At 56.7% G+C, this 14,252-nt stretch overlaps 1 protein-coding gene across 3 annotated transcripts in view; it reads left to right on the top strand.

The window, feature by feature from the left end:
- Positions 1-14,252, top strand: part of EIPR1 (EARP complex and GARP complex interacting protein 1) — a 126,115-nt gene that overhangs the window by 80,885 nt on the left and 30,978 nt on the right. For all 3 annotated transcript variants that reach the window (XM_039257378.1, XM_039257377.1, XM_039257376.1), the window contains one exon: positions 8,246-8,402. In XM_039257378.1, coding sequence (XP_039113309.1) covers positions 8,246-8,402 — 157 coding nt within the window. The remainder of the gene's footprint in view (positions 1-8,245; positions 8,403-14,252) is intronic.

The raw sequence follows: 14,252 nt of genomic DNA, 5'->3' as shown, positions 1-14,252 counted from the left end.
CCAGGATTCATATGCGGCGTGCCCTCAAGCACAAACAGCCAGTGTAGGAGGGCGTGCTTAGGCACAGCCCTGAGGCTCACTGGCGTGCACACCACGCCCCACCTGTCCTGTGTGACTGCTGCGTGGAGCTGGGTCCTCTTTATTCCTCCTGCTCAGCCTGCACCAGACATTAGATGGCTGTGCTCTAAAAATAGCCCCTGGATTCCCAAAGCGCCCCCTGCATCCCGCACTCCGCGCCGCCGCGGCCTCCTCCCCTCAGGCTGGGGATCAGCCTCTGTCCCCAGCCAGGGCACCGCCGGCCGGCCCTTCGGCTGAGCTGACTGGAGCTGCTATTCAGGCTTACAAAGGCTCTAATCTCCTTTGAATTCCTCTAAGCCTGGACGCGGTAATCCCTTACAGCGAGCAGCGCTCCGCAGCGCTCTGCGGCGCCGTCTCAGCGGCCTCGAGCACGCCTCTCCCATTCATTGGCCCCGAGTATCTTTTTATCTCATTAAGTGCCTTTAGCTCGCGTGCTCCATGTAAAAAATAGACAGCGGCGTCAGATTGGCCTTAAAGACACAACTTGGTATTTTCTCTTTCGAAGCAGTGGGCTGTCCGGGAGGCGGGCACTTGGCTTCTTCTCTGGCTCTGGCGCTAACGAAGTGTGAGGGCTTGGGGAAGCCATTACCTTCAGCGGGCCTGTTTCCTGCTTCCCAGAGTGACGGGGCAGGGCTCATTCTGCGCGATGCGGGAGTCCCCTCCTCGCTCACGCGGCTGTGTTCTCCCTCTGCTGTGGGGACCACTGTGGTCTCTTACCGACCGCGGGCCCTGCCCTCAGGGGGGCTCCCGGTCGTCCTAACGGTGATTCAGCGTAGGCAGGTCCATCACAGGACCCGACTTCAGGATGGGCTTAACATCAGAGATAAGGGCAGAATGCCTCTCTGGTGATTACAGCATTTTCCTTCTAAAGATCGGGTTTTCCTTCTTAAAAGCACCCTCGCTTCTTTCATAGCTGCTGGATTTGCGCGGAATGCTCTGTTGAGATTCACACAGATAGGAAATCCTCGGAGTTCAGAACCAATTTGCACATCTCGGTGGGTGCGCTCCGGCGCTTCTTATTCTCTACTGTTTACCTTCAATTTCCTCCACCTCCTAGGATTTGGAGAGTTTCTGGCAATGCCGGCCGCACTCCTTGGACTTGAAGCGCACTCCTCTGGGCACATTTTGCAGCTTCGTGCGTTTCCAGGGCCTGGGACGTTGGGAGTGCCCCCAGGCGCGCACAATGTCACCGTCCAGTCTTTCTCAGGCTGAGTTTTAGAGGTTTCATTTCTCAGGCAGTTTGGACTCACCGTGTACCCATCACATTTTCATAGTAAATTCTGCCAAGAAGGGGCGCCTGGGTGGCTCAGTCCGTTGAGCATCTGACTCTTGATTTTGGTTCAGGTCATGACCCCAGGGTCATGGGATCGAGCCCTGTGTCTGACTCTGACTGAGCATAGATCCTCCTTGGGATTCTCTCTCTCTGTCTTTCTCTCTCTACCTCCTCCCCATTGCTCTCACTTTCTCAAAAAAAAAAAAGTAAAAAAAAAATTCTGGTAAGGAAGTTTTATTATCTTTCAGAAATTCCGAATAAATTTCCCAGATGCTAGAAATTTAAGTTTCCTTAAACCCTTTTCCTTTTATTCATCAAGTTATAGAAAAACGTATGGCTGCCTGCGTTCAGTGTGGTTTTCTGTCTTACATGGAGTTAGGAGTTGCCTCGAGAGTGGACGTTTTCGTCACTGCCCTTGTTCTTTGTCCAGGTGCGTCTGCGCGGTGGGAGCCCCCGTGGCCTCTGCGCCCTGTGGCACGTCCCCAGCTGAGTGCCTCAGCCCCTCGTTTGCCCACCCTGGAGAGTCTTCACTCACCGTTTGCCCAGGCCACGTGCGCGGAGCGGATTGAAGAAGGCTACAGGGTCCCCTGTACGCACAGCGTCCCTCATGCTGTGTGGACCCCGCGGTGGGCGTGGCAGTGGGCGTGGCAGTTCTGGAGGCTGTGGCCTTCCTGGCAGATGTGGGGGCCGCCCGACGGGTCTGCCTGCAAGGCTTCCAGAACGGAAGTGAAGGGTCGTCTTCCCCAGCTGTCTACCTGGTGCCCTTGCGGCCACTGTCCTTTCTTGCCTGTGTTTCACGCTCCTCACTTGTGTCCCGGCCGCCAGCCTGTTTTCGGATTCGGTCCGTCTCACACGCTGACTCCAGAGCCTCGTTCTAAAGCACGGCGCTAGGCGTGTTGTTTCTGCGTTGATGGGCTGTGTCCTCTGTGCCGGGCACTTGTGTCCTCGCTCAGGGTGGCCGGCGCCCCACGCGCCTCAGCTGGTCCGCGGGCCCCTCCCCGGTCTGTCCTCGCAGGCCTCAGACCTCCTTTCTCGTGGCTGTCGTCTGGCCTTACCCCACGTTGAACGGGTGGCCGATCGTCCTCCTGCAAAGCCCCCGGGCCCCAGTCCCCTGCTGCTGTGGTTAATAGTCTTCTCCCTCCAGAAAGGTCTCTCTTTTTCCCCAGCTGCTAACCTGCATCTCTGTCAAGGCACGTACTGATCTCGCCGTGCATCAGTTAACCGTCTGACTGTGTTTTGCGTCGCTGTCGGCAGTGTCTGTACCTAACTCAGCTCTGTGTTCTCGTTTCCAGATGGAGGCACGCGCAGAGATGATTAGGGCTTGCGGCTGGATTGTTCTAGCAGCTTATTGCGGCCTGACAAACACCCATGACATTTCAGTGGCACGTCAACCACTGTCACTTGTGGCCTGAGGGGATCCCTGCTCTGTCTCTGAGAAGAGCACCACCCCCATGGGAATAAGGACCTTCAGCCCTGCAGGGCCCAGAGTTAGGCCTGTGGGTCCTGGGGGAAGAGTAGGTGGGCTCAGGCCTTCCTGGTCCCCAGTCCCGTGTGCTCCCTCGTGGGGTCACAGGACTGCGTGCTCCCGTGTGGGGACGCAGGTGGGCTTGGGCCTTCCTGGTCCCCAGTCCCGTGTGCTCCCGCGTGGGGTCACAGGACTGCGTGCTCCCGTGTGGGGACACAGGGCCGCGTGCGAGCGTCCGGTTCCCAGGCCCGTGTGCTCCTGTGTGGGGACACAGGGCCGCGTGCGAGCGTCCGGTTCCCAGGCCCGTGTGCTCCCGTGTGGGGACACAGGGCCGCGTGCGAGCGTCCGGTTCCCAGGCCCGTGTGCTCCCGTGTGGGGACACGGCCGCGTGCGAGCGTCCGGTTCCCAGGCCCGTGTGCTCCCGTGTGGGGACACGGCCGCGTGCGAGCGTCCGGTTCCCAGGCCCGTGTGCTTCCGTGTGGGGACACAGGGCCGCGTAGAAGTATATAGTCTGCAGTTGCCCTGTGCCTTGCAGGCCTGCCTGCCTTGTGTCCTTGTGGGTACGACAGGCTCTCAAATGTGACTCTTGGTCCACCTATCAGGGCCCAGCAGTGTGACCCGGGCGGTTTTGAAGCACGCGTGTGATCTCTGGGACTCTGAGATTCTCCCCGTGAAGCCCTGTGGCCCCATGTGTACCACTGACCCTCTCACGTGGCTGGTCCACCAGCGCACGTGTCTGCAGCCTGACCTTGCAGCCGAACCTGTGGCACTTGCTCCCGCGCGGGCGGCAGCCTCTGCCTCGTCGCTCAGCGTCTGGGCTGGCCCGCTGTGCTGGGCGCGGAGCGTGTCCGCCGCGGCCAGGGCCCCGACCTCCGCAGGCTCTCTCCCCCGCTTGCCGGGGTCTGCCGCACGCAGCGTGGAGCCGTCAGCGCGAGGTTCTGCAGGGCTCCCACCTGTCCGGGAGTGTGTGTGACAGGAGGTAGGGGCACTGACGCGGCCTGCGGCGGAACCACCTGCGGCCCCCTTGGGGAGATGCGGATGGCGTCCGGCCCTCCTTCCCTGGGGTAGGCGAGAGGGCACATGGGGGTCCGTGTCCGGGTGCCACGAACCTGCGGCTAGGGGAGCCACTCTCACGGGGATCCGTGCCCGGCACCACAGCTGTGAGCGGGGCGCCTGCCCAGTTGAGCTTAGAGGAGCCCACAGTCCCTTTGTGCAGAGGCCAGATGGCGGGTTCAGCAAGGCCCTTCTGTGCCCTTGATCATTAACATAGGCACACGTGTCCCCCGCCTGTGATGGGGTGGGGGTGTCAGCGTCCATGCCTGTGCATTTGCGGACCGTGGACACGAGCGCCGCCGGGTCTGCAGAGCCGGGAGGTCTGTGGCGACCAGGCGTCGTCCAGGACTTCCCTTTCTACGTGGCCCTCCGGTGGCCCCACCCTAACAGGGGACCTGACACGTGGGGTCTCAGACCTTGTGTGCAGCACGTCTTGAGCCCTTTGCCCAGGGTACGACCACCACATAAGTGGCATTAGGCCTTCTTGGGTGCACGCTGGGGCGCTCGATACCGTGGGTACCATGTGCCCTGGTGTGTGGCTTCCAAATTCCTGGAGATGTGGCCGTATTTTCTGTCAGTGGCTTTTAGGTCTGAAAGTGGCTCAGAGCAGCACTGGGTAAGGGACCATGACTTTTACTGGGGTGACTGCCTCAGCCTCCTGCTCCTCCGTTCTTGTTCTCCTTTGAGTGTGTGTGTGTGTGTGTGTGTGTGTGTGTGTGTGAACGCACGTCCCAGGCAGGCAGGGAGCGACCATCTGCTTTGCTCCTAGGGATGCCGCCCCTTGTTCTCTGTCGCCACAGCTCTCGGCCAGCTGGCCTTCCCCGGCTGGCCTGCTGCCGTGCTGGTCATTATGATAATTGCTACCCCTGACTTCTGGCAGTCACGCACCGTCTCTGGGCCGCGATCGCTGTGGGGCCAGGTTTAGCTGCCAGAATCAGGAGCGGTCACAAAGCCTGTTAACAAGTCACACTTTGTGACAGCCTCTCCTAAGAGTGGAGTTATTGGGTTATCTGGTAAGTGAATGCTCGCCTACCAAAGGGTCTCCCAAAATGCCCGCGCTGCGTCTGCAGGGGGCTCACTGGTCCCACATCATTGCCAGGACTTGGTATTGTTGATCTTTTTAAAATTAAATTTTAGCCATTTTCGCAGGTGTGTAGTGCATCTCGCTTGGTTTTATTTTTGCATTTCTCCAGTTACCACTGATGTTGAACATCCTTTCTGATGATTGTTGATCATTCACGTTTCCTCTTTTTTTTTTTAAGTTTATTTACTTATTGAGAGAAAGAGGGGGGAGGAGAGAGAATGAATCCTTAGCAGACGCAGTGCTGTCAGCACAGAGCCTGATGCGGGGCTTGATCTCACGACCCGTGGGCTCATGACCTGAGCCAAATTCAAGAGTTGTACACTTAACTGACTGAGCCGCCCAGGCGCCCCACTTCGTGTTTTCTTCTTGAAGTGTTGATTCAGTCTTCTGCCATTTTTAAAATCTGTGTTATTTTTTTATTAAATTGTAAGAATTCTGTATACGTTATGGATATAAGCTCTTTGTCAGATGTATGTATTATGAATATTTTCTCCCAGTTTTGCTTCATTTTTTTCATGCTGTCTTTCCAAGAGCGGAAGTTTTTAATGTTGTGAGGTTCAATATCTTTTGGTAGACGGAAGTTTTTAATTTTAGTGTGGTCTGTATTATCAGTGTTTTCTGTTACGATTTGTGTTTTATTCTGCCCTACTTAAGAAATATTTGCTTATCCCAAGATTGTGAGGATATTCTACTTTGCATTGTAGAAGGGATTTGTATTATTGTTGTCTTTCACATTTTCATCTTCTGCATCTGTCTGGAATTAGTTTTCGTGTATGTTGTGAGATAGGATACTCGTTCATTTTTCGTGTGAATATACAGTCGATCCATCATCTTCTACTGAAAAGACCCTGCTTTGTCCACGCCAGTGCAGTGACCATCCTTGTAAGGTCTGTTTCTAGATTGCACTTTCTTTCTTTGGTCTGTTTATCTGTGTACCAATACCAAGTTAATCATCGATTTGTAAGTCAGCCTCTGGCTGTGTGTTTTGGCTGTGTGGACAGCTCACATTTCCATGTAATTTTAGAAGTGCAGAAACAAGTTGTTAGCTTCTACCCTAGAAGCCTTTTGGAACTTTAATTAAGGCTCACGGGCAGTTTACAATAGTGAAAGGTTCTAATCCATGAACATGGTATACCCTCCGTCGATGGGCCTTCACTTCTCCCCGCGGTGGTTTTCATTTTGCCACATACAGGTCTTGCACCTCTTTAGTTTGAGATTTCAGTGGACATTTGATTTTTTAATGTGATTGTTAATATTTAACAATCTTTTCTAAAGTGTTGCTGTCTATAGGTATCCAGTTAATTTTCATATATCACCTAGGTGTTCGGCAGTTTTGCTAAATTCCCTGCTTTGTTTCTAAGAGTACGGTGTGTATAGATCATCAGGTTTTCTACACACATTATCATTAACAAGCAGTGGCGTTTTCATTTCTTCTTTTCCCAGTCTTACGCCTTTATCTTTTCCTTGCCGTATGAAGTAGTCAGAGCCTCTCTTATATCGTTAACTAGAAGTGGTAATACAAAGCCTTCTTGTCTAGTTGCTCTTCTCAAGGGGAAAGTTCCTGCCAACTGCTGTGTTTGCTGGGTGAGCAGCTAGTTACAGGGAAAGACACCTGAGCAGAGTTCCCCAGAAAAGGAATTTGTTCTGTGGGGACTCTTCCAGCGTCCTCTCTCCCATAGATAAGCTGTGTGCATTTCACTCATCTTGCAGAGAACCCATAGTTTGTCCTCACGCTGGTGGCTCCATCACTTTTCAGATTAGAGGGTTTTTTTTTTTTCTGTCATTTAGGAAGACTGATATAATCTGTGCATGTAGGGGGTGGATGTCTCAGGCATTCCTTTCTTCTTTCTGCCTCAGTGTCACCAGTTAGATATTCTCGGATTTTAGGAATGCTATCGCCGCCTCTCAGGCTCTGCAGAAAGACCGTGTGCCCGGAAACTTCCACAAGAAAATGAGTTTCTCACGTAGAAAATCCACGGCGTGCTGCATTGTCAGAGGTGAAACAGGATGGTGACTGTTAGGGGAGTGTGTATGGCCCAGCAAGCCGCATGGGACCTGAGCCCCGAGCTTGGGGTCAGAAAGCCCTGGTGGAAACCCTGGTCCCTCCGCCTGTCATTTGATCACGGGTGGTAATGGTAATACTGCCCGTGAAGCCAGCCGTCACCTGTTGTGTCCACTGATGCGTTGCTTGGCCGATCGGTTGGTATTTGGGTGGAAGGACCACTGCAGCTGGTGAGTGGGACATTTCCCAGTGTGGCACGAGACCCTCTCTTTTCCGTGTTTCATGCAGGAAGCCCTGTGCACGCGGAATTCTCTTTTGTTCTGCGTTTCTGTTGTGGGCCTCACTCGACGTCAGCCTGGTGATTTAATGTTGAAACCTGTTCCTTGATTTATCATCATGTCCTAAAGGCCTTTAAATCGGAACGTGTTTAGCACAGATGCAGTTCGGAACTGAACAGAAGACAGAGTTGAAAGCGTTTATATTTAGGAATGTATGATTAAATTTTTATCCTGTAATGTTAAATCTGAATTGTCTTGGTCTTCTTTGTCTCCTTGTCTTATTGAAAAATTGTGTAGAGGGCAGAATCCGGCGCCTGGCGCGTTCCGCAAACAGGTGTCCCTAGTCTTTCTTACCTTGGTTTCGTTACCCACCAAGAGGCACTTCAGAACGCTCCACGACAGGTTCCCGTGGAGAGGGTGGCAGTGAGCAGCCACCGTCACGTCTGAAGGACATGCTGTGTCCGTGTGCCGCCCGGGAGCCCGGTGCAGCGGGGCGATGCTGCGCGCTGCCGTGTGTGCCCTCCGCGCCCTGGGGTCCGGCAGCCCAGGCGACACTGCTTCCAGACGGAGCCCCATCGGGGCGCTCAGTGCCGTGTAGGGTGCCTCCGCACAGCTGTGGGGAGCACCCACGCCACGCCGGCCGCTCACGCGAGCTGCGCTCACGGCGTTGCTGTCTGTCGCACGCCCACCCCCTCATTTTGCTCCCTGTTCTGAAGAACTGTTGAGGAAGAACGGAAGGAAATTGATATGGAGGCAAATTAAATTTTCTTCTGAAGCACAGTGATGGCTTTCAAACCGGGAGGCAGAGGTCAGTCAGGTGGCTGCCGGCAGGGAGCCCGCCTGTCCCGCTGCTGACCCTGATCTGTGCCCCCCACCCTGCCTGCTCTGTGCACTTTAAATACGCGCACGGGCAGACGCGCCCCGTGCCTGCGTCTGTGCGGACGGGGGTGTGCTGTGTAGGCCCCGGCCGCGAACCACGCTCTGTTGACGTGACCTTCTGTTTATTCCTCAGCCTCGGACAGCAAAGTCCTGACGTGCGCGGCCGTGTGGAGGATGCCGAAGGAGCTGGAGCCAGGCAGCCACGAGTCCCCTGACGACGCCTCGAGCCCCGCACACACGCTGGAGCTGCTCTGCCACCTGGACCACACGGCCCATGGCAGCGTGGCCTGGTAGGTTTCCGCGCATCTCCCATGCCCAGGGCGAGCCTGCAGCTTAGACGGTGCGGGGCCGCGGCCACCCTCGCACCCTCTGCTCTCTTGTGAAAAGACAGCGTAAATGGCTTTCTTTCTCTCCGTCTTCCTCGTTTCCTGGTCTCTGTTGTTCTCCAGATGGCACACATTTACGGAAACCCTACTGCGAGCGTCGTGAAGGAGCCTGCGTGCAGGCCTCCTTCGCATCGAGATCAGTGTCGCCAGGTACCTGCCGGAAGGATCGCAAAGTCAGGCGCCGTAGGGCCCCTGGTCTCATATTTTTAGCTGCGTAAATACGCTCTCATTCAACGATCCCTAAGCGTGAATTAATTGATTTGTCACTTTAGGTCAAAGGCTTGCAATGCCTTCTTTTGTGGCCTGAGGAAGGATGTGCCGTGTGCCCAGCTCACTGCGCCCGGAGCCCCCATGCCTCAATACTTGCGTTTATCCCCCCGCGGGCCGTGTGTGTGTGCGGGACCAGGGGGTGGAGATGACACCCGTTCATCGGGCTGCCCAGCCGCTGCTGCCCGCGTGTTGTGATGGAGGCCCAGCCGTGCCCATCGCAGTACCCCAGGGGGCCCCGTGGAGCACTGCCAGGTCTGCTCCGAAATCCTGAAGCCTCCGCACATGTCGAAGGCCATGCTTCTAGAAGGGACTGTGGGAGCGTAATGTTGTAAGTGTTTACGGTTACAGTGGTGATTATTGTTTTCCTTAATATGGTAACACTTCTGTGTGTGTGCACACACGTGTGCATGTGCGAGAAAGAGCTATATCCACTGCATACTTGTTTCTGTTTTAGTTAAATCTACCAATTAAGTACGTTTAATCTAACACATTTTTATTAAGCACCTGCTACACGCACCTGCTGGGCCCCAGGGATGCCAGGTGGGGGGCCACGGGACCCGGCCCCGAGGAGTCACGCGTGATCTCCCGGGGGAGACTTGCGTGCACATCTAGGTGACTCGGGCAGGCTGTGGCTCACTGAGACCATTGTGGACTGTGTGCCGTGGCCCCCTGGGGAAGAGGAATTCACGTTCACTGCTGGGGCTGAAGAGGGATTTGCCTGGGAGCTGACATGTGGACCCGGGACATCGGCCTCGCTCGTCAGCGGTGGCACCAGGGAGCAGAGCTGCCAGTCAGCACCACCTGCGCGTCTGGAGGCCTCTGTGTGCCTGCGTGCAGGAGGCATGGTCTCGTGGGCGCCAGGCCATCGCCACATCCACGGTCAGTCCTCTGTGGAGCCGGCAGACACCACCTCCAGGAAGAGGAGCCGTGCGGGGCCGCGGCTCCCACGAGGGGGTGCAGGGCGCTCCTGGAGCTCGTGTTTCGGTCAGTGCCACGGGTCCTGCAGTCACAACCTCACGTGTGCCTGTGAGTGTGAGCCTGCATGTAGGTGTGTGCGTGAGTGCCGGGGGCAGGTGAGACGCGGCCAGGCCAGCAGCGACTTTGGGGAATTCGATGTGTGCAGATGGCGTCAGTGCCTCTGGCCAGTGTGCTGATGGGCCAGGCTCGGGGGAGCAGAGGGAGGGGCTGCTGTGTGCGTCCCCAGAATGTCCCGGCAGGGGTGACCACTTCTGTGTGTGTGTGTGTGCTGCCGCGAGGCGAAGGTCAGTGGAGTGTGAAGTCTGGGTCACACCCATGGTCATATTCTGACATCCCCTATGGGCACAGCCCATTGTCACACCCCTGTGAGCACACCCCGTTGTCACACCCCTATGAGCACACCGTTGTCACACCTGTGAGTACAACCCATTGTCACACCCCTGTGAGCACACTGTTGTCACACCGTGAGTACAACCCATTGTCACACCCTTGTGAGCACACCCCGTTGTCACACCCCTGTGAGCACACCGTTGTCACACCTGTGAGCACACCCCATTGTCACACCCCTGTGAGCACACCCCATTGCCACACCCCCTTTAATTGCACCCTGTGGAAGGGGAGCTTGTTAGGAAGTAATTGCTGCTGTTTAAACACATCCAGGTGGACTGTCTTCCTGACACTCAGGTTGGAAGTCTGCTCTCCTGAACTTGCTGACACTGTTCACAGTGTGTCTTGAATTCCTTCTGTTCCCCGCTCGTCACTACGTGCTTATTGAGCTTCTCACTGCGGTAGCCGTGACCCTGGTGCAGCTGTAGGAACAGTGCGGATGGACCTCGCATGCCCGTCGCCCAGCTCCCCCGGTGCCGACGGTGTCTGACTACTGTGCGCCGTCACCGCTGGGGACTGGGTGTGTACACGGAGTCCTCTGTCATTTCAGCACGCGTGTCTGTTTGTGCAGCCACCCTGTGGTCAGGATGCAGGACCGGGATCCCTCCTGCTCCGTCTGTGGCCATGCCCACGCTTCCCCACGCCCACCCTTAGTGCCCGGCAGGCACGAATCTGTGCTCCGTCCCGTAGACCCGTCACGTTGAGAATGTTCTATGAGTGGGATTGTCCACTCTGGAGGCTTTGATTGTGGCTTTGTGCCCTCGCCGTGATTCCCCGGAGACGACCCCTCCTTGTCACGTGTGTCCCATCAGTGGCTGCTCCCCCTTATTCTGAGTAGGGGTGTGTGGGAAGATGGGGCACAGTGACCACTCACCTACTGAGGGACAGCTGGGCTTCCCCTGGGCTTGGGGCATCACGAGTAAAGCTGCGGAGAGCTGCCCGTGCTGGTGTCCTCACGTTCGTGGGTTTTCATCCCTCTCAACTGAATGCCCTTGACTGCAGTTCCTGGGGCGTCGGGTAGCTGAGTGTTTTGGTTTGTGCAAACTGCCCCAGCCTTCCCCAGTGGCTGTGCACCTGACGTTCCCACCAGCGACGTGTGGGGACCCAGTCTCTGCATCCTGCTGGCCTTGGGCTTGTCGTGATATTGGCTTTTTAAAAATTTTTTTCATTTTTTAAAAAGTATCTTCAGTGATCTTATTAGCAGATAGGGAATTTGACTTTTGGACATTGAAGTTTGGTGCATGTGTGAAAGTGAAGGGTGCTGTGTGGGGTCAGACACAAGGCAGCTGCTGGTTTGGGTGTTTTTTGCTTTTCGGTTTGTAAATTGAGGCTGAGAGCATTTCCGGGCGAGGGGCTCCCAGACAGGTCCCGAGCGCCCACCCTGCCGCTGGCTGTGAGGGAGTCCTGGAAAACCACGCAGTTCCCAGCCTGCCCGGTCGTGGCTGCGCCACACGCCTTCTGGCGTGGGCTGCTGGCCTCGGGGCTGCTCAGCGTCTGCTCGCCGTGGAGCAGCCGGGCCCCAGCGTAGCTGACCCACACGCCCACCTCAGCCCTCCCGCACGCAGGGGGTGGGCAGTGCCCGCAGGCCGACCCTGCACTGGAGGTGGACCAAGTGTGTCTGACTTGGGTGTGGAATAGGTGTGCTCCTGAGCTCCCGCCCACGGAGGGAGATGAAGCGCTGCACTGAGGCTCCGTAGGGTCACTGGAAAGTCAGCCGCTTCTGGGTCACAAGTGAAGATTCCTGAACGGTTGTTTCAGTGGCTGAGTGGCAGGGTCCCTGGAGACGAGCCACTCCCCGTATCTGTCAGGACGCACAGCACAGATAAGGCAGCAGTCCCTTCTCTCGTGGTGTTCTCAGGTCCACGCTGTGGGGACCACGTTAAGCTCAGAGGGACTCCCTCCGCTAATGCGCCATCAGCTTCTTGGTGCAGCGTCACCTCTTCGGAGAGGGCCTTCTTAACCGTTCTCTCTACAGTAGTCACTGTTCCGCCCCCACCTATGTCTTCCTGTCATTGCACCCAGTTCTGTCCCATGTCACAACAGTGACCACGCCTGGCATTGCTGCGTATTCACGCTCCTGTGACCCAGGGCCGGGGCCCTGACAGGTGGCATGTGCATCCTCAGCACCAAGGACAGCACCCAACCACAGGCAGCACTTTGTCCTGTGGGGTGGTGGGGGGTGGCACTGTGTCCTGCGGGGAGGAGGGGGGAGGCACTGTGTCCTGCGGGGAGGAGGGGGGAGGCACTGTGTCCTGCGGGGAGGAGGGGGGAGGCACTGTGTCCTGCGGGGAGGAGGGGGGAGGCACTGTGTCCTGCGGGGAGGAGGGGGGAGGCACTGTGTCCTGCGGGGAGGAGGGGGGAGGCACTGTGTCCTGCGGGGAGGAGGGGGGAGGCACTGTGTCCTGGGGGGAGGAGGGGGGAGGCACTGTGTCCTCCTGAGGTTTGCAGGCATCACCACCCCTTGTATTTCCCACGTGACCCTGTAAAGGCGGGACCATTGTAGAGCAGGTGGTCACAGCCACCCCGGTGATGAGGAGGCAGCATCGGCCTTCACTCAGTGCGGTGACCGGGCCTCCGGACCAGGCAGGCTGACTCCAGAACGGCACAAATGTCCTGGGGTTGGCCCCCTGCTGAGTGAGCAGAAGGAGCTGCTTGTGGCGTCACACTGATTTGGAAGTCGTTTCCGTGGCTGGGAGTAGAAATACATCCTCATCAGTGTAAGTTTTGAGAATGTTCACACATCTTCCTGCTGGTCCTTTATGGATGACAGATGTAAATACATTATGTTTTCCAGGGCAATTCCTCATTTTGAGATAAAGCCACCTTCTTTTTAGCATCTTCCCCACCCCCACAACCCCGGTTTGCTCCTGTGGTCAGCGTGCAGTGAGCGTGGATCCACGTGCGGTGTGTGGATCAGCGTGCGGTGAGCGTGGATCAGCGTGTGGTGAGCATGCGGTGAGTGTGCAGTGAGCATGGGTCAGTGTGTAGTGAGCACGTGGTGAGCGTGGGTCAGCGTGCAGTGCGTGTGGATTAGCGTGCGGTGAGCGTGGAACACTGTGTGGTGAGCGTGGATCAGCATGCGGTGAGTGTGGATCAGCGTGTGGTGAGCGTGGATCAGCATGTGGTGAGCATGTGGTGAGTGGGTCAGTGTGCACTGAGTGTGGGTCAGCATGTGGTGAGCACGTGGTGAGCGTGGATCAGTGTGCACTGAGCATGGGTTAGCACGTGGTGTGCATGGAAGAAATGGGCTTCGGATCTGTAGGTATATCATGCTGCCCCTTTGGGTGTGTGCCTCCTTCCAGGGTGGTTATGAGGGGTCTCTGGTGAGCTGTCCAGCTCTGTGCTTGTTAGATGCTGGGGCCTCTGTCACACTTAGTGGCACACACTTGTCTCTCATGAATCGGACAATAGCCCATGACTTTCTTTCACTCTGCCTGTCTCCCTGGAGGGAGTGAGACTGAGGCCAGGCCACAGTGACGTCCCTCAGATGACAGCCCCAGGATGAGCTCAGTCGGCTCACGGCCAGCGGCCTGCAGGGTGGTTGGATGCTTTTACCAAATTGTGACGTTTTCACCCTCTTCAGGGCATCTGGCCCCATTGTATTTCAGGCTGTGTGTGTTAGCTGCCTCGTATTGTTTGGGACGGGAAGAGACCTACATAACTATGTGACATTAATACGAGCCCCCTTGCTGTGCTAAATGAGATGGAAGAGTTGAGCCTGGGAGGCATGCATGTCATTGGCCCTTTTTCCACTTTTCGGGGGTAGATAAGGGTGTGCTTTTCAGGCACTCCCATTTATAGAGTGATTCTTCCACGAATATGGGGCTTCTCCATGAGTCAGTGACTAGACGGCAGCTCAGGGCAGAGCTGGAGGGAGCAGACCTCCTGGGCGCAGGGTGGAGGTGGGGGGAGCAGACCTCCTGGGTGCAGGGGTAGGTGGAGGGAGCAGACCTCCTGGGTGCAGGGGGAGCTGGGGGAGCAGACCTCCTGGGTGCAGGGGGAGCTGGGGGGAGCAGACCTCTTGGGTGCAGGGGGAGCTGGGGGAGCAGACCTCCTGGGTGCAGGGGGAGCTGGGGGGAGCAGATCTCCTGGGTGCAGGCAGAGGTGGAGGGAGCAGAC

The sequence above is a fragment of the Hyaena hyaena genome, unplaced genomic scaffold (genome assembly GCF_003009895.1).
Source record: "Hyaena hyaena isolate Hyena2069 unplaced genomic scaffold, ASM300989v1 scaffold_612, whole genome shotgun sequence".
NCBI lineage: Eukaryota > Metazoa > Chordata > Mammalia > Carnivora > Hyaenidae > Hyaena > Hyaena hyaena.
Note: the sequence above shows the minus strand (reverse complement) of the source record. Positions and strands in the feature narration are given on the sequence as shown.